Source organism: Sphaeramia orbicularis, chromosome 22 (genome assembly GCF_902148855.1).
Source record: "Sphaeramia orbicularis chromosome 22, fSphaOr1.1, whole genome shotgun sequence".
In the NCBI taxonomy this organism is placed as follows: domain Eukaryota; kingdom Metazoa; phylum Chordata; class Actinopteri; order Kurtiformes; family Apogonidae; genus Sphaeramia; species Sphaeramia orbicularis.
This window is the reverse complement of record NC_043978.1, coordinates 2,519,143-2,539,080: the sequence shown is the minus strand read 5'-3', so window position 1 is coordinate 2,539,080 and position 19,938 is coordinate 2,519,143. Positions and strand designations below refer to the sequence as shown.

The 19,938-nt window shown below is 40.4% G+C and overlaps 2 protein-coding genes across 2 annotated transcripts in view; one reads left to right on the top strand and one right to left on the bottom strand.

Annotated features, from left to right (window-relative positions):
• Positions 1-4,850: 4,850 nt before the first annotated feature.
• Positions 4,851-19,938, bottom strand: part of LOC115413259 (protein FAM163A-like) — a 49,669-nt gene continuing 34,581 nt past the window's right edge. The window contains exons 3-6 of the mRNA XM_030125993.1: positions 13,502-13,615; positions 8,457-8,480; positions 8,153-8,267; positions 4,851-5,331 (exon numbers count right to left, since the gene is read on the bottom strand). Coding sequence (XP_029981853.1) covers positions 4,945-5,331; positions 8,153-8,245 — 480 coding nt within the window. The 5' untranslated portion in view covers positions 8,246-8,267; positions 8,457-8,480; positions 13,502-13,615 and the 3' untranslated portion in view covers positions 4,851-4,944. The remainder of the gene's footprint in view (positions 5,332-8,152; positions 8,268-8,456; positions 8,481-13,501; positions 13,616-19,938) is intronic.
• The window catches only part of LOC115413856 (proline-rich receptor-like protein kinase PERK10), a 13,434-nt gene continuing 7,051 nt past the window's right edge, over positions 13,556-19,938 (top strand). Inside the window, exon 1 of the mRNA XM_030126977.1 lies at positions 13,556-13,647. Coding sequence (XP_029982837.1) covers positions 13,556-13,647 — 92 coding nt within the window. The remainder of the gene's footprint in view (positions 13,648-19,938) is intronic.

Genomic DNA, 19,938 nt, shown 5'->3' with positions numbered 1-19,938 from the left:
CGACATTGTAGCTGAACAGAGTATGGTCCTTCTGAAGGAGACACTCATGCATACCCTCTATTAACAAGGCTGGTCACACGGTCATGGGCAGTAACTCATCTGGGATCTCCAGCTCTAAACAGTCCCTCCAGAAAAACGCAATTATGTGATTGCATAATTCTATGCATAATGCAGGAGTTCGCATTTTTTCAAAAAGGGTGCATATTCACCACAGTAATAGCATATTTCTGCACAAAATACACAAAATATGCAGGGCTTGCATGATTTCATAATCCCTGTATTTTCCCATATAATGTTTAAAAAATATTGTATTGTAACTTGACACGGGTAGTGATGTAATATGTGATGCACAATGTCATCAGCTCATACGTCCACAAAAGGCAAACGAACCACAAACCTCAGAAAAAAATCCTGCAAGATGATGAAAAATACAGCTCATTTATCAACAAAAATATCTGCAAAAGACAGATCAGACCAGTACCCCATGTCCTACATTAAAGACAGATCAGACCAGTACCCCATGTCCTACATTAAAGATAGATCAGACCAGTACCCCATGTCCTACATTAAAGACAGATCAAACCAGTACCTCATGTCCTACAGAAAAGACAGATCAGACCAGTACCCCATGTCCTACAGAAAAGACAGATCAGACCAGTACCCCATGTCCTACATTAAAGACAGATCAGACCAGTACCCCATGTCCTACATTAAAGACAGATCAGACCAGTACCCCATGTCCTACAGAAAAGACAGATCAGACCAGTACCCCATGTCCTACAGGAGACAGATCAGACCAGTACCCCATGTCCTACAGAAAAGACAGATCAGATCAGTACACTATGTCCTACAGGAGACAGATCAGACCAGTACCCCATGACCTACATTAAAGACAGATCAGACCAGTACCCCATGTCCTACAGAAAAGACAGATCAGATCAGTACACTATGTCCTACAGGAGACAGATCAGACCAGTACCCCATGACCTACATTAAAGACAGATCAGACCAGTACCCTATGTCCTACATTAAAGACAGATCAGACCAGTACCCCACGTCCTACAGAAAAGACAGATCAGACCAGTACCCCATGTCCTACAGGAGACAGATCAGACCAGTACCCCATGTCCTACAGAAAGACAGATCAGACCAGTACCCCATGTCCTACAGGAGACAGATCAGACCAGTACCCCATGTACTACATTAAAGACAGATCAGACCAGTACCCCATATCCTACAGGAGACAGATCAGACCAGTACCCCATGTCCTACATTAAAGACAGATCAGACCAGTCCCCCACGTCCTACAGAAAAGACAAATCAGACCAGTACCCCATGTCCTACAGGAGACAGATCAGACCAGTACCCCATGTCCTACAGAAAAGACAGATCAGACCAGTACCCCATGTCCTACAGAAAAGACAGATCAGACCAGTACCCCATGTCCTACAGGAGACAGATCAGACCAGTACCCTATGTACTACATTAAAGACAGATCAGACCAGTACCCCATTTCCTACATTAAAGACAGATCAGACCAGTACCCCATGTCCTACAGGAGACAGATCAGACCAGTACCCCATATCCTACAGGAGACAGATCAGACCAGTACCCCATGTCCTACAGGAGACAGATCAGACCAGTACCCCATGTCCTACAGGAGACAGATCAGACCAGTACCCCATGTCCTACAGAAAAGACAGATCAGACCAGTACCCCATATCCTACAGGAGACAGATCAGACCAGTACCCCATGTCCTACAGAAAAGACAGATCAGACCAGTACCCCATATCCTACAGGAGACAGATCAGACCAGTACCCCATGTACTACTGGAAAGACACACGCCTGGATTTTTCTGGAGGGACTGTCTAAAGGCCTTTACACACTGGGGAGTGTTTGGTTTTTTTGGTGTTTTTTTGGTGTGATTCCCTTGTCAGCTTTTTTTTGTTTGTGAACAGCCGTACTTTCACAGAGGTTGAAAATATTTAGCATCAAAAAAGCTCAATTCTTCCCAGCATAAATAGAAGCATCAACCAATCATTCGCGTGAACTGGACGTCATGTGACAACAGTGATGCAGCTGGACACACTGATTTGTAGATACACTTAGTTTAGTGGGAAAGAGAAAAATAATAAAGATATTAACCCTTTCATGCATAGTGGTCACCTCAGTGGACAGTTCTTCTACAGCTGTTCTCATGGGTTTTGCTGTTTTAGTTGCATATCAGCCAACACAGTGGACACTTGTGCATCATCCCATACACTGTAATTCATACCATTACTGTCACTCTGCTGTTCCTGATGAATCTACATGGGCGACCGTGGCTCAGGAGGTAGAGCGGGTCGTCCAATAACCGAAGTGTGAATGAATAATGGAGCCACTGTACGTGCTTTGAGTATGCGTTCATAGAAAAGCGCTATATAAAGCTAATCCATCATGATTATTATTATTATTATTATTATTATTATTATTATTATTATTATTATTATTATTATTTCATCTTCACTAACATGTTTGAGTGTGAATCAAATGCTAGTTATTAGACTGTAATTAACAGTTTTTTAAAACAAAAAGTTTGGGCTCTCAGGTCAGTGGGCGGCTGTGGCCCAGTTGGTAGAGGGGGTCGTATAATGACTGAAGGGTTGGTAGTTCGAATCCTGGCTCTGACTGTCCACATGTCAAAGTGCCCTTGGGCAAGGCACTGAACCCTAAATGTCTCCCAGTAGGGTCTGGCAGCGCCCTGCATGGCAGCAGCCGCCAACTGGTGTATGAGTGTGTGAATGGGTGAATGTGAGGCTTTGTAAAGGGCTTTGGGCAGAATGAAGGTGTGGAAAAGCACTATATAAGTGCAGCTGATTTACTATTAGGGCTGCACGATTCTGGCAAAAATGTGAATCAAGATTCTTTTGCTTAGAATTGAGATCACGATTCTCTGGCATGATTTTTTTCACAAAATGTTTATTGCACTGTCATATCACTCTGCAAGTAGTCCAGTCACTTATGCAGTGTTTACTGTGGAATTGATCTGCTGGTGTGGTTGTGTGTAATGGTCGGTGGGGGAGTGCACGTGCGTGCATTTCGATCAGTGTGTGTGTGTGTGTGTGTGTGTGTATGTGTGTGTGTGTGTGTGTTTGGGGTCAGCTGGTTACCCCCGTGTGTGTGCATCGGTTTCCGTCCTACTTATACAATGGGGGTAAAGGGCGGTGCAGTCCGTGCCCCCCGCAGAAGTGAAAGTGAAACTTTATGTTCATTTCCCTTTTCACTACCCTCTCAGTTTATTATATATAATACATATGTATAATACATGACGGTGATGGGTTTTTTTGTATGAAATGTTTGGTGTGGTGGCATGGATAAACCTTACCAGCGGAAACGCTGTACCTATGGTCCCGGTTGCTAAGCGACGTCAGCTGATTTGTGAAAGTTTGCAGCGCAAAGAAACTTCCCAGCCAGTGGGAGTTCAGGTGGGTGACTCTCACCACTACCACTAGGGTTTTCCTCCATTTCACTCTCTTTACCGCAGACATTCCTCCACTGTAATTCACTCTTTCTTCACTCAACTACAGTGACAGCAGCAGGCACATGTGTTGTAAAGACGCTTTACCAATGGTTGAGGGTAGAGGCGGTGGTGGTTCTGCGTTTGTGGGCATTTATTTTTTGGAATGCAGCCCGTAAAATAAAATGCTTAAAAATCGTCCATGTTTAGAAATGAGATCGTATACATGTGTGAATCGAGATCGTGATCTTTTAACGATTAATTGTGCAGCCCTATTTACTATTTACCATTAAATGCAACTTCTATCGTTTTGAGTCTGAACTGAATGTGACCCTGAAGTGACCCACATGCACTAAAGAGGTCCTGACGAGACCGTGCAGACACACACTGTGTTTACAGAAGGAAATATGGTTTTCCTCTGCTCCTCCTCCTGGGATGCAGAATTGAAACGTTTGTCGCATTTCAATGACGTAAAATGTCGGATAAATGTGACGTGGCCATTCAGACTGAAGTCACATTGTAAAATATCAGATCTGTATCAGATTTAGGACCACATATAAAAGTGGTCCGGGTCAGATTTAGGACCACATATGAAAGTGGTCTGGGTCAGATTAGTGCTGTTCAAACTGTAACAGATCAGATACAGGTCACATATGGACACAAAAATCAGATTCGGGCCACATTTACCTGCAGTCTGAGCTTGTATTTTCTCTGGACTGATCTCATGAAATCACACTGTATGTCCCACCAGTTCTTATGGCATTTGGCATGCTATACGTACGCATTTTCATCCTTTTGCATGTTATTCATTTAGTCGCGTGTCAATATATGCTAAGATCTCTGGTTCACCTAACCCTAACCCTTAGTGCTAGGTATCTGACGAGTGTGAACATACATGTGGAAAGCTTTTAATGCGTACGGATAACGCCACCAGTTAACGCCAATTAAAAGTGGCGAGTGTATTTACCAGATTTCAGGATATCATGTTGCATATGGGGAAAAAAATCAGATTCGGGTCACATTTGGCAGCAGTCTGAACGTAGCCCTGGTGTGTAAAGGCCTTGACTATCACACAAACACGGCACCAAGAGAAATGTGTGACTAATGAAGGGTGTGTCCTCAGGTTTGCATCCGTACTAATATCAAAATAACACTCATTTGTCTGAGGTGTGACTGTGGACACTTTTCACAACATACACGAGTGACCACACACATTCACCCCCTGTAAGTCCTAATGGCATTGGAATAAGGAAGCAGCTGAGTTTGTACCAGAGTGATACCCCATGTCTGTGCTGTTCTCAGTCCTCAGCCCCCCAACCCTTCCGTCTAAAGAGGCTGGATCTTCAGAGTACAGTAACGGGGGCATGTTTGTGTAATTGTGCTGTAATTCATCACCTGAAATGAGTCCCAAACAGGGCGTGTGCAAGTGTTGGAGTGCAGCAGAGGTCAGACCTGGGTGCTATAGGGGCGTGGCGGGGGGGGGAACATGTCAGAGGGCGGATAGAAGCTTATAGGGGAGGGGCATCCCTGTGGGTTGGAGCACAGGGGGAGGGATGCCGCCGGGTTGTCGTAGTAGGTGTGGAAGCCCAGACGCTCGCCGCCGTTCCTCATGTTGGCCACGGCTCCAGCAGAATGGCGCGACTGGAAGGGGGAACAGCCGGGACAGTGGTCTTGGTGAGGACCCGGGTCCAGCTGGTCCAAAGACACTGGGGTGATGGCTGTGCCGTCCATTGCCAGGGCGTTGCACGTGTTGCAGGGAAAATGAGAGAGGGGGTCCGGACCCACCACAGAGCCCATGTCCACCTCCGAGTCATTCTTCTTACAGCAGTAATACTGGACACAACACAGCAACATGTTATTATTATTATTATTATTATTATTATTATTATTATTATTAATAATAATAATAATAATAATAATAATAATAATGATGATGATGATGATGATGATAACAACAACAACAACAATAATAATAATAATAATAATAATAATAAAAAAACAGGGGAAAAAATAATGACATATTAACCTCCGACCACTGATATACAGATTTCACACATTGGTGAGAAACTGAAAATCAATAGTAAAATTTGCTAAGTGAGTCCAGATTTGGGTTTTCCACTTCAGGATTTGACCTGAAGGCACACACTTCCATTAGTCGAAGGATTCCAGCTTGTTTAATCTTCCACACAATTTTATAACTACTATTTTATTCTCATAACATTGTGATTCTTTTTGTATTCGACTTTATTCTCATAAAATTATGGGTTTTATATCGATATTTTATGACTTTATATTCGTAGTGACAAGAGTTTTTATTTTCTTATGTGGCCCTAATACTCCGTCGTAGCTTTATTCTCCAGTTCCCCCGTATTTGAAAAACTAGGTTAGCCTCAGTTTAAGTTACTTTACTAATCATGTAGGAGCACAAGGTTCAGAATCACAAAATGAAGAGAAAAACCATGAAAGATCTGATCATGAAACCAAGAGCTTTACTAAGAAGGAACGTTAGCCAAAACAATACGTCATTTAAGGTCTGATATGACCCATAAATAAAGCAAAAATTAATGTTTCCTGACACTAAACAGGATCCACAGATCTAGGTTTGGTTTCCTGGATTTGTGAATCCAGGAAACCAGAACTTCTCTTCTCTTTTGTCTTCCAGTGTCTGTAAAACGATAGCTCTGACTGCTTTTCAAACCTGTTCATACACTCAATCTCACAACAGCTCTTCCCCATTTTTTATTAAATATTGTTCTTCTGTTTAGACAGTATTGAAGCCAACGCTGTCACTCATCTCCCTCTTTCTGCCACTCAGTGGGCAGAACCGCGATGACTTCCGCTAGCGGTGACGTCACGTGCATACCCTATGTAGCACAGGTGTCAAACATGCGGCCTGGGGGCCAAATCTGGCCCGCCAAAGGGTCCAGTCTGGCCCTTGGGATGAATTTATGAAATGCAAAAATTACACTGAAGATATTAACAGTCCTTTTAGTTCAGGTTCCACATTCAGACCAATTCAATCCCAAGTGGGCAGGACCAGTAAAATACTATCATAATAACATATAAATAATGACAACTACACATTTTTCTCTTTGTAAATGTAAATATTTTCATGTATTTAAACTAAAACAAAGTATAATTTTGCAAAAAAAATGTGAATCGCCTGAACAAATATGAACAACCTGAAATGTCCTAAGAGAAGTAAGTACAATTTTAACAAGATTCTGTCTGATATTAAATGTTTTGTGTGTTTGTAGATCCGCTGTGATCTGTAAGTTATAATGAACATGTGTCAATGATAAACTGAGGCAGAATATTGTTAAAATTACACTTATTTTTTTCAGTTTGTTCATGTTATTCACATCTTTTGAAAGGATAGTTTGTAGATGTAAACCTTTTCATAATGTGAATTTACTTTTTTCGCTCTAAAACATAGAGAAAAGTTTGGAGTTGACATTATTTATAGATTATTATGTTATTATTTTACTGGTTCAGCCCACTGCAGATCAAATTTAGATGAATGTGGCCCCTGAACTAAAATGAGTTTGACAGCCCTGCTCTATAGAATCCTCACGAACAGCTTTAACCCCTTATGTTTGTCATGATAGACTCAAACCTGTCGTTAATGTGAAATCTTTGTATGGATGGTTGGGGGTTCACATGTCATTATGTTTGTCCTGTTTTATGTATGTAAGTAACAGACCAGTGAAACTTGTCATCCATGGAGACAGATCTCATATTAACCCTTACACTTCCTTTCATTTTGCACAACTGAAATTAGCGTTATTCACTGAAGCATGAAAACTGACCCAGGACACTGGTGTCAATCAAAGGACAATTCCATGGACAATACACACATATGAGTAGATTTACAAAATGTCTTCGCATTTTGGTTTGATGTTTTTTATGAGTCTACTTTTTTTCTGATACACCCTGCACTATAAAAAAAAAAAAAAAAACATAAATAATTTTTTATTATTCCGGCAGCAGGGGTGCCGAAAAAATACTGTAAAATGACCAAAAACAACCATCTCATAAAAATACGGTAATTTTTCCATAATTAAAATACAGTTTTTTGCCCTAACTTTATATGAGGTTTTGCATATTTTGTTTTGACTTTTTAATGTTTTATAAAGAATATTTACATGTATTAAAACAATCAAATTACATATAAATATATATAAATAATTTTCAATGAGACTAAGTTGTACAATCCACTGATAAAAACTGTATTTGGACAGTTTATCAGTTTATTATACATGTTATACATTCACAAAAACACATTTATTCAACATTTTTGTTGTGAAACCTCCCATAATTACACAAGATATTTGTCAATTAACAAACAAGTTTTGTTAAACTTACAGAACAAATACTTCTTTTACGGTTAATTGTCAGTAATTTTATCTCGTTTTATATGTTATTTTAGATTTGACCAGTAAAATCACAGTCTATTTTTGTCATTCCACTGATATTTTCCTGTATCTTGAAAATACAGGAAAAATCTGTAAAATAAACAGTGAAAATTCTGTTAAATTACAGATTTTTTTACATTGTGTATAGATGGGGTTTTTCAGTTCCACAGTTAATTGAAGTGCTATTTTCCAAAGTAAGTGAGTGCATTGTTGTTGATAGTGAATATAAACAGTGCTACCTGGAGTCTACAGTAACAGAGCACTGCTACGATGCACAGCAGTATCACTCCGGCGAGAATTCCTCCAGTTATAACAATAGTTCCCGCTGACATTCGACCAGCTCTCCATCAAACCCTTCACAGAGAGCGGAAAAAAAAAACAAAACAGAAAAGAGATGAAAGCAACACAGAGATAAAGGACAGCAGACACAGAGATGTGAGGAGAGACAGCAAAAAGCAGAAACAGAAGAGGATGAAAGAGCTGTACTTTTCCGATGGGCTTGGATTATGTGAATATGTACAGAGGAATATCCAGAATACTTAGGTCCAACAAAGGTTTCAAGAACGCCTGTGAAGAAAACCAAAGTAGGCTGAATTAGTGTCGTCATCTACCATCATGACGTAACCACAACTGATGTAACATGTTGTAAGTAGACAGTTACTGTGCAGACGTTATCAGAACGAGGCCTCAGATGGAACATGAACCAGGGAAAACACAAGTCCGACCTGGTCCATCAAAAGCTCCGGTCAGACTGCAGATAAGTGTCCCAAATCCGATGTTTTCACCCATATGTGACCTGGATCTGATCTGTTATAGACAATCTGAACAGCACTAATCTGACCCAGTCCACTTTCATATGTGGTCCTAAATCTGACCCGGACCACTTTCACATGAGGTCCTAAATCCAACCCCTTTCACATGAGGTCCTAAATCCAACCCCTTTCACATGCGGTCCTAAATCCGACCCGGACCACTTTCATATGTGGTCCTAAATCCGACCCAGACCACTTTCATATGTGGTCCTAAATCTGACCCAGACCACTTTCATATGTGGTCCTAAATCCGACCCAGACCACTTTCATATGTGGTCCTAAATCTGACCCAGACCACTTTCATATGTGGTCCTAAATCTGATACATATCTGATATTTTCCAATGCGACTTCAGTCTGAACGGCCAGGTCGCATTTATCTGACATTTACATCATTGAAATGCGACAAACGTCACACTTCTGCGTCCCAGGAGTGTTACTTCTGTAAACACAGTGTGTGTCTGCGTGGTCTCGTATTCCATCAGGACCTCTTTAGTGCATGTGGGTCACTTCAGGGTCACATTCAGTTCAGACTCAAAACTGATAGAAGTCGCATTTAATGTGGAATATGAATGAGCACAGAAAAAATCAGATTTCACCAAAAAAGTCCACATTTATGCATTAAGACCTGCTGTGTGAACAGAGCCTTAGACCTCCAGGTGTGTGTTGGATGTTTATGGAGGCAGCTGTGTCACATGTTCTAACCTGTTTGATGACATTTATTAACTTTAACCCTTTAATTCAGCTTCCAGTCCGGCCCACGGGCAAAAATTACACTGAAGATATTAACAGTCAAAGTTGTCCAAATCATGTTACAGCTGAAGTAACCAAACAATTTCCTGCAGAGGATCTATCTATCTATCTATCTATCTATCTATCTATCTATCTATCTATCTATCTATCTATCTATCTATCTATCTATCTATCTATCTATCTATCTATCTATCTATCTATCTAATCATGATTAGCATATTAGCGCAGTAGCATGTATGTCAGTGGTATCTAATCACTGTGTAGTCAAATCTGTCCTCTGCTGAATAGCGTCACTCCTGCTGATTCAATCAGCGCTGAACGTGGAGGTTCTATTATAATAATCATCAGTGTTATATCTGTGTTACTTTGACTGAGGACAGACTGAATGAGGACCGACTCACTACCACGGATGCCTTATTAGGGTGTATTCAGACCGACTTCATTTGGTCCATTTAAAACTGAAAGGAGTTTGTTTCCCCGGAAAGTCCAGACTTTTTTTAGGTGTGAATACAAACATGTGAGCTCTGATTGGAACCAAACAAGTGGACTGAGACCACCAAATGGACTCTGGTTCGGTTCACTTCTGGTGTGAATAGAAACACAGAGAATAGAAACAAACCAAAGAACCGTGTGCCTTTTTGTGCTTGACAAGCCACCGTAGCCATGTGGCATTATAGGTAATCAACATTGTGGAAGTAGCGGAGCCTCATGGGTGGTCAGAGCTAACGGCAGCAGCCATGAGCTGTGGACAGATGTGGACCAATGAGGAGACTGAGGGTGTATTCACACCAGGAAAGTCCAATAGTTCACTTGCTTTGGTCCGGACCAAATTTTTTTTTTTTTTTTTTTAATTTGGTGCGGTTCGTATTCACACTGTACATTTTTGTAATTGGACCAAAATCTGTAAACAAAACCACATGTGCTGAGGTCATTCATCCATTGGACAGAAATGAGCAGCGTCCATTAAAGCGCTCAGTCCAAAGTGAAAGGACAGAATCATGGACATTTTGCGTGCTGTTTTTGTTATCGTCATAGCGGTTTTTACAGATGCAGACGTCTGCACAAGTGTTTGAGCAGCAAGAGCGTTTGATGCAACGTCAGGTTTACAGTATTGTAGAATTAATTTCTCAATGACGAAGACACAGGGCAAGATGGCTATGGAGGACAGCGCTCATGTGCACATCATGTTGTGACTGTTGGTCTGATCCACGCAAGACAGAACAGGTCTGAAGTGTGAATTCTGCTAGTATATGAAAAGACTGTTCTCCAAAAGCATTAGTGCTCCGTACTGCTTACCTATGTGTATCTATCCTATATCACCGTTGAGTTTAGCCAGGGACAGAATTCCTTAACGCAGGTAAAGTTTGCTGGGGGTGATGAAGTCGTTTATTATTTTTTATTTCAAGCACAACAGACAAATCTAACCGTCATCCTACTCATTCTCTCGCTGAACAAGCTGAAAACATCGGAGTTTTTATGTGTCCTTTCTAGCAGCTGTGTTATATGCACATCTGCCCAGATGTCTAAAAGGCAGCGTGTCCCTTCCAAGCTCCAAGTTTGACCAGGGCTCATTTTCAGCTCCGTAGCCTATCCTCACTCTGAGTGCTTCTCTGGTAAATCTATTGTCCATAATGCTCGACACACGACAGGAGCTCGTTAGGTACAAAAAACCCAACTGTGTCGGATCGGGTCCGGTCTGCTTTCACACCTCAAACGAACCGCACCAGGGTTCGTATGGAACCGCACCGAGACCACCTCTTCAACTGGGTCTCGGTTCGCTTGTTTGGTCCGGAACAGAGTTCGGTGGTTTTTATTCACACCAGCCCAAAAGGTCCGAACCAAGGGAGCAAACGAACTCTGGTCCGTTTTAAACGGACCAAACAAGGCAGGTGTGAATACACCCTGAATGTCTCACTGACATTTGGTCCATGGTCACGTAGGACCTCCATGTTCATTTTTATCAACATGCACCGTCTCTGATTCACCCCACCCACAACTTTTGACATATGAAACATATGAAAGTGGTCCGGGTCAGATTAGTGCTGTTCAGACTGTCTGTAACAGATCAGATCCAGGTCACATATAGACACAAATATCAGGTTTGGGCCACACTTGTCTGCAGTCTGAATGGAGCCTGAGATTAGAGCTGTTTCATTTTTACTCCTCAGCCAATTTCTGGCTGAAGGGGTATTGTAATCGTTTTGTCGTCCGTCTGTCCATTCAACAACATAATCTCATTCTCTGTTGAATTCATTCATTTATCTGCTCCACATTTATACTGTGGATGCATGGAGCAGTAGAATATTGAACGTAGGTGAACTTTGACCCCCTGTTTCCAGGTCGTATGTCCTTGTGCAGTTCTAATATCTGAGTACTTTCACATATAAATATGGATGGAATAAGTTTGACACAAAGACAACCTAATCTAAATTATAGTGGGGGGGGGGGGGGAATAATATCAAATACCACATTAGCCCTGATTTTCTGATGCAACAAGATGTTCTAAGCACTGTGTAATTCTTTTGAAATTTTCATCCAACCCCCCCACCCCGAAAGTTACTTTTTTAACTCTGAAAATCTTTTTTCACAACTTTCACAGCTTCTCCACACTTTTGTCCAGTGCAATGAATAAATATGTTCATGATGGGCCATTTAATGATCTTGTATGTGCCATATTGTATCGTAAGAGTACTTTGTATTAGGAAATGTCTAATGTCAAGGTCATGTTGTAGGTTAAAGGTCACCAAAATGCCTAGTTTTTTCAAAAATTCATACCATTCCGACATTTTATCAAATGTCCTAAGTTCTCTTCCCTCTGGTTTCCTGGTGGGATCCCCCAAGGCCTTTGGCCCTTTCAAAGCCACATTAGAGACTAAATACTGCAACATGTACATTCCATTTGAATTTGCTGCCATTAGTGTGGCGGGAAACACTAGCACACATTTGGCCGGAATCACTAACACTTCATTCATTCATTCATTCATTTTCTGAGCCTGCTTTATCCTCACTAGGGTCACGGGGGTCACTTGGAGCCTATCCCAGCTGCTTATGGGTGAAGGCGGGGTACACCCTGTCTCCAGTTCATTCAATTATAGGGCTGGAACTTTGACTGAATCTCACACTATATTTGACCGAGGGGGATTAAAAATGAACAGTACGTCATGCTATACTCATGCATTCAGATTTTGCTTTCAGAAACTGTTCAGTGTTGCTTCTTTGAAACAGACTTAAATGGATCAATACCTGTCAAACGTCTGCACATTAGGACCTGCAGATTGGACTGAACACAGTTAGTGCTAATGAATCTGTCCGACCTGGTCTGATTTACAAACACGCTGTAACTACTGACCTCCCATAATCTTGCCCTTTCAGTGGGGTTGCCAGGCAACCATGTCTGAGGACACTGAAAAGGTACCATGGGTTAAAAGATAAATATTAAACTGTCTCTCACACATTTTCTATTGGTACTAATGCTTTCTGCATTTTTTTCTGTATTTGTGCAGGCCTAGCTGCTTATAACTGTCAGGATTATACCGTCACACCACAGTGATCCACAGTGTACTGTTCCAATGATCCTGTTTACATGAACACTGATGCTCCCATCCATGTCAGTTTCACAGATTTTAACGACTAAAATAAAACAAAAAGTTCAACAAAAAAGTGCAACTAAGTCTTGATGTCTCTTTACTGTTGTCAAGCAATTATGAAGTGAACTTTTGTAAAAGAAAATACAAATTATGTGCATTTTGATGAATAGTTTTGGTATAAATAAACTAGATGGTGAAGTGTGGTCAGAAGGTGGCGCACAGTGTGACAACTACAAATGTGAAGCATTCTGTTCATTATCTAAAGAAGAAGAAAAACCCTGGAATCCAATTAGAGAGCTATGTATTTTCATAAAAATAGAAATACTTATCACCATGGTAACACCTGTGAAGTCATATACCAGCCCACTGGAGTTGATTTAAGAGCTCAAAGAAAAACTAGCCCTCCTAAAAGCACCGTAATATGTGATGTCCATTTACATTGGAAGACAGCGGGGAGTGTGGATGCAGAACAGTGAGCTGAGGTAGGACACCATGACCAGCCTGGGTAAAGATCTGGAACTGGATCTGGATCTGAAACTGGATCTGGAACTCCTGCAGGAAGACAAACACGTCTGTGAGATACAGTCAGCTGCTATTTTGATCTTGATAATCCATTATCTGTCTTTTAATGCAGTGTTCTTCAAAGAGACCAAACTGTCATAATTGAAAAAGTAAATACAAAAATGACCGTCCCCACTAAATTTGTGACAGATACAACATCGATGAAACAAATACAGACAAAATAGTGTACTTGTAATATCAAGATTTTTCATTTTTATTGGTTCTTTTATGTAGTTTTTACACCTTACCCTAACAAAGGTTTCACATTCAGATTCAGAATACTGTAACATGTACGAAAGCTCTATATAAGCTATCTAGATATGCTCTAAATATATTTATATATATACATGTATGTATGTATGTGTGTGTGTGTGTGTGTGTGTATATATATATATATAGGGTGGGGAAGCAAAATTTACAATATTTTGAGGCAGGGATCGAAAGACAGTGTACGACCAATTAGTTTATTGAAAGTCATGAGAATTTATTTGCCACAAGAAAATTGACAAAATAGAAAATGTTTTTATTCTATGTGTCCTCCTTCTTTCTCAATAACTGCCTTCACACGCTTCCTGAAACTTGCGCAAGTGTTCCTCAAATATTCGGGTGACAACTTCTCCCATTCTTCTTTAATAGTATCTTCCAGACTTTCTGGTAATAGTTTTGCTCATAGTCATTCTCTTCTTTCCATTATAAACAGTCTTTATGGACACTCCAACGATTTTTGAAATCTCCTTTGGTGTGACGAGTGCATTCAGCAAATCACACACTCTTTGACGTTTGCTTTCCTGATTACTCATCTGGGCAAAAGTTTCTGAAAAGGTATGGATAATAGTGTTAGGTATGATTATGACATCAGTATATGTTTGGTTTCAAAACAACTGACGTAGTGCCTGCTGAGAAAAAACAACTAAATGTTCATTGAAAATTTTGCTTCCCCACCCTATGTGCGTATATATATATATATATATATATATATATATACATACACATACATACATATATGTATATGTATATGTGTATATATATGTATATATATATATATATATATATACACACACACACACACACACACACACACACACACACACACATATACATATATATATATATTAGGGGTGTAACGGTACAGAAAAATTTTAGTTTAGTACGTTTTAAGTGAAGGAGACCAGTAAAGGGGGTGGGGGATGGGGTGGTACAAGATGTGGTTTCCCACAGGTCACATACTAGTCTAATATGAGACCTTTAGACAGTGTTTTAAAGTTGTGTCAACCTTTTTTTGTGTGTGTCAATTATCTATGTGAGATAAACAAAGATGCAACTGTTAATCCACATGTCCACCATTATCTAATATAAGACTATTATATCATGTGTATATCAATGTTCTTAAATCTTATATATGTTCATATATCAGCCGATATATCGGTTATCGGCTAAATGTCAGATATCTGCTGAAAAAAAAAAAAAAAAAAAAAAAAAATATATATATATATATATATATATATATATATATATATAATAAATAAATAAATAAATAAATATAAAAGACTCTAAACATATACATAGTTTTAAATGTGTATACAACAGATCCTGGCAGTGAATTAACTGATTCAGTAACTACAGTATGTACTGTAATGTACTGTAAATAATGTTATTTAAATCATGTTATAATAAGTGAAAACAAAGTGATAAAGCAATAAGTGTGTGACTGAATATTATAGTATAATACGTGTTTTTTGTTTAATTTTTGTTTGATTTCCTCACATTTTGGAGATCCTTACACATATCACTAGAGGGAGCTTGTGTACTGCCAGTGGTTCTAGTAGCAGTGTTTGACAATCATGAGACCAATCAATGAGTCCCAGTTGTTTCAGGGAAGTAAATCAAATGTGCAATGCGACATAGCATTAGTCCAGGCCTCATAACACATCCATAAGCATAAGAATAAAGCACATAATTCTCCCTACAGGAGCTGTAAAGGCTACAATAGCTGTGGTGAATTCCAAAAGGACCACTTTGGATGGCTGTTCAGGACGTAGATGGATTAGCATTCTGACGGCACCAGCACCTACACAGCACAAACCATATGGTCACTATGCTGCACGCATATGTGCAGGACAGATCCAGCATACTAATTCTGATGTGTACATGCACCTCCTATCAATAGGGCCTCTGTGACAGATTCAAAAGCCCTTCTAAACAATTGTGTGGGTTACTGTCATTATTTGATTTCCAGGATAGTGTGCATACTTATCAAGTAGTTAAGAAACAAAAGCAAAGACGTATTCACTGCAGCATTTAAAAATACATGCAGCTTAATGTCCTCATGAGGAAAAGTGAGATCATGTAATACTTCTGTTACGCTCCAGATACTCTGCCAAGTTTAAGTCCAGACAATATATAGACGCATTAGCAGCCTCTCACTGCCAAATGATAATGAAGTGTTTCTAAATTCTTCCAGTGTATGCTCTGAGCTGCAGCTCCATATTTGAACAGGAGGAAAGTCACGCAGGAGCAGAAACTCTGTGAATGAAAAGAAATGAACAGTCCATTATGGGGTAAGGAAGCTGTGCAGAAGACAGATCTGTTTACGGATTAGTCTGGAGTTGTGCAAAATAAATATAGTTCTGCAAAAAATAAATATTTGTAAACACTTAAATGAGTGTGTCATCGTCTTCATCTTCTTCCTCTTATCCAGGTCCAGGTGGGGATGGGGGGGGGGGGGGGCAGCAGCCTCAGCAGAGGAGCCCACACAGCCCCTCTCCACAAATACTTCCACCAGCTCCTCTGGGGAATCCTGAGGCATTCCCAGTCGACAGATATGATCTGTCCAGCGTGTCCCGGGTCAGCCCCGAGGTCTCCTCCTGGATGGACACGCCCGAAATCCCTCCCCAGGGAGGTGTCCAGGAGGCATCCTCACTAGATGAACCTCCTCAACTGGCTCCTCTGGACGTGGAGGAGCAGCGGTTCCCTCCAGGATGTCTGAGCTCCTCCCCCTGTCTCTAAGGCTGAGCCCACCTTGTGGAGGAAACTCATTTGGGCCGCTTGTATTCACGACTTCATTCTTTCGGTCATTACCCAGAACTCATGACCATCGGTGAGGGTTGGAACATAGACCGACCGGTAAATCCAGAGCTTCACCTTTCGGATTAGCTCTTTCTTCACCACAATGGACCAAGGTTCTAATAGTTTTGGATTTTTCATTATAGTTTAATTTTATTTAGTTTTGACTTTTTTTCCCTCTAATTCTAGTTTTAATTAGTTTTTAGAGCAGGTTTGGTAGTTTTTATTAGTTTTTGTTATTTTCTAAATGCTTAGTATTAGTTTTTTCATATCTTTTCTCTTCTTCCTCATCATATTCAAATAAATCCCAGACAGGACTCTGCTGCTCTCTCCCAACTTAGTTTTAGTTTAGTTTTAGTTTTTTCATCTTTTCTCTTCTTCTCCATCATATTCAAATAAATCCCAAACAGGACTCTGCTGCTCTCTCCCAACTTAGTTTTAGTTTAGTTTTAATTTTTTCCTATCTTTTCTCTTCTTCTCCATCATATTCAAATAAATCCCAAACAGGACTCTGCTACTCTCTCCCAACTTTAGTCTCCATGTTTCCAGGTACAGCAGGGATCAGAAGACGACTCTAAACCACAAGTGACCACAAGACCATTAAATATCATATGGTGCCAACAGCTAAAATTGCTTGACGGAAATAAATTGATTTTATATCAATCCGACATTGACAAAGATGAAAACAAAGTGAATTTTATCCAGAATTTTTATCCATTTTAGTTAGTTTTGTAAACACACAATACAGTTTCAGTTAGTTATTGTTTTTTTTTCTTTTAATTATAGTTTTTATTTATTTCAGTTAACGAAAATGTTTTTACAATTCTAGTTTTCATCATTTTGTTAGTTTTCGTTAATGATAATAACCTCGCAATGGACTGATTTAGTGTCTGCTTCACTTGCAGACACTGCCCCGAATGAGTTCAATTGTACATAAAATGTATTTAGTGTGTCAGGATCTGTGCCTGTGTGACTCTCAGCTCCTCCCTCTTGGTTATGGATCTGTGCCTGTGTGACTCTTAGCTCCTCCCTTTTGGTCATGGATCTGTGCCTGTGTGACTCTTAGCTCCTCCCTTTTGGTCATGGATCTGTGCCTGTGTGACTCTCAGCTCCTCCCTTTTGGTCATGGATCTGTGCCTGTGTGACTCTCAGCTCCTCCCTTTTGGTCATGGATCTGTGCCTGTGTGACTCTCAGCTCCTCCCTTTTGGTCATGGTCTGTGCCTGTGTGACCCTCAGCTCCTCCATCTCCTAATCATCATCATCAGACTCACCTGCTGGCGCTGCGTGGCTGCAGCCAATTACCTCTAGCCTATTTAAGGCTTTGGTTTGCAGCCATGCAGCGCTGGTCCATTTCTCCTCACTCCTTTCCATAGCCCGGACATTTATCCATATTCATCCACAGACTCTGATTCAGGTTTTGTATGTTGTTTTTTTATGGACTCTGCCTTAGTTTTGGTGTTAGGTTTTTTGTTGTGTTGTTTTCATTTTTGTTAAATAAACTTATTTTTTCCCTTCAGTTCTGTGCATTTGAGTCCTCTCATTTCCCCTTTGTGACAAAGTGTATTTTATCAGAATAGGAATGAAAGGAATCAAGAATTATAAACATGAAATGCAGCTGTTTGATTGTTCTTTCTACATCACAAATACAAACTCACCAACGTGACTCTACTGTCAAAAATCTGTCCCCACTTCACAGACATTATTTATAAAGCAGAGGATCCATGGATTCACAGACTGACCATGAGTTCAGGTTTCAGATCAGGCCCAGATCAGGTTCAGATCAGGTCCAGATCCATAGTTCTGACCACGGAGAAGGAACCTGAACTCATGGTCAGTTTGTGAATCCATGGATCCTCTGCTCCAGAAATTACGTCTGTGAAGTGGGGATGGACTTTAACAGTAGAGTCGCGTTGGTGAGTTTGTATTCGTGATGGAGAAAGCACAATTGTAAAGTTACATTTCGTGTTTGTAATTCTCGTCAAAACTTATTCGCTCCTATTCTGATAAAATACACACATTACATTTAATGTACGACTGAACTCATTCAACAGTTTACACAGATTTATTTTTGCACAACTGTAGACTCATATGTACACATTTCTATCTAATGCACATGAATATTTTGACACCAACCTAACCCCACAGTCCATGCACATCATTATCGCCAGTGCACACAGATAATGTATGGCCTGAGCCTCGTTTGAACACCTCAATCTGACAGAAAGCAATAAATGAGCTGTGAAACACAGGTGGGATATGTCTACCAATGAATTCATGCTTTTTTTTTTTGGATGTTGCAAAAAAAACCACAATCCAAATACAAAATGCCAGACTGACATATATTTAGACCCATTTCTTTCATGGCTCTGGAGTTCCTTTGGTTCCTTTCATGGCAGATGACATATTCGAAGCACTGCTGGTAATTACAATACCAAACGACTTTGTTTATCTACTCTTCAAGCTGATTAAGTATATTATCCAGATATGTCTCAGTGGATGAGCAACGTTTAATTACCCCAATAAACCGATAAAAAGACCAAGCTTCTTTTCTCATTACTGGTGTATTAATGTAATTTACTAAAAGTGATGAGTCTCCAAGGGTGTAATTTGCAGTGAATTTTCTTCTTGTAGCCTCTCTGGTCGGATGCACGCATTGTGAAATTCTGGGCTGTTACCAATGACAATGTTCAAAGTGGCAGATGATGGCTGATGCTGACACTGACGATATTCTACATTTGATTATTTTTTTTAGCTCCTCGTCTGCCGTTGATGAAACACTGATATTGGCCAGTATTAGCCTCATCCATGGACACGGCAACACGGGATTATAATGAAACTATTAGATTTAGGCCACAAACAGCATTTAAGAAAGTCAGAACAAAGTGTCTCTGTCCTCAGTCCTGTTGGACTACCTTTGTCCTGTGTCTCTGTCCTCAGTCCTGTTGGACTACCTTTGTCCTGTGTCTCTGTCCTCAGTCCTGTTGGACTACCTTTGTCCTACCTTTGTCCTGTGTCTCTGTCCTCAGTCCTGTTGGACTACCTTTGTCATGTGTCTCTGTCCCTCAGGTCCAATCAGTGTCCTGGTTCTGTCCTCTGTAGACTGGTACCCTGTCCTCCTGTGGACACAGTACTGTGGACAGAACCATCACACATGGGTCTATCCAGGTCCAGGACAAGGACAGTGGACAGTGGACCAGTTCCACAGACTCCGTCCCCACCACTGTGGTCCTGGTATTTGTCTTTAGTGGAT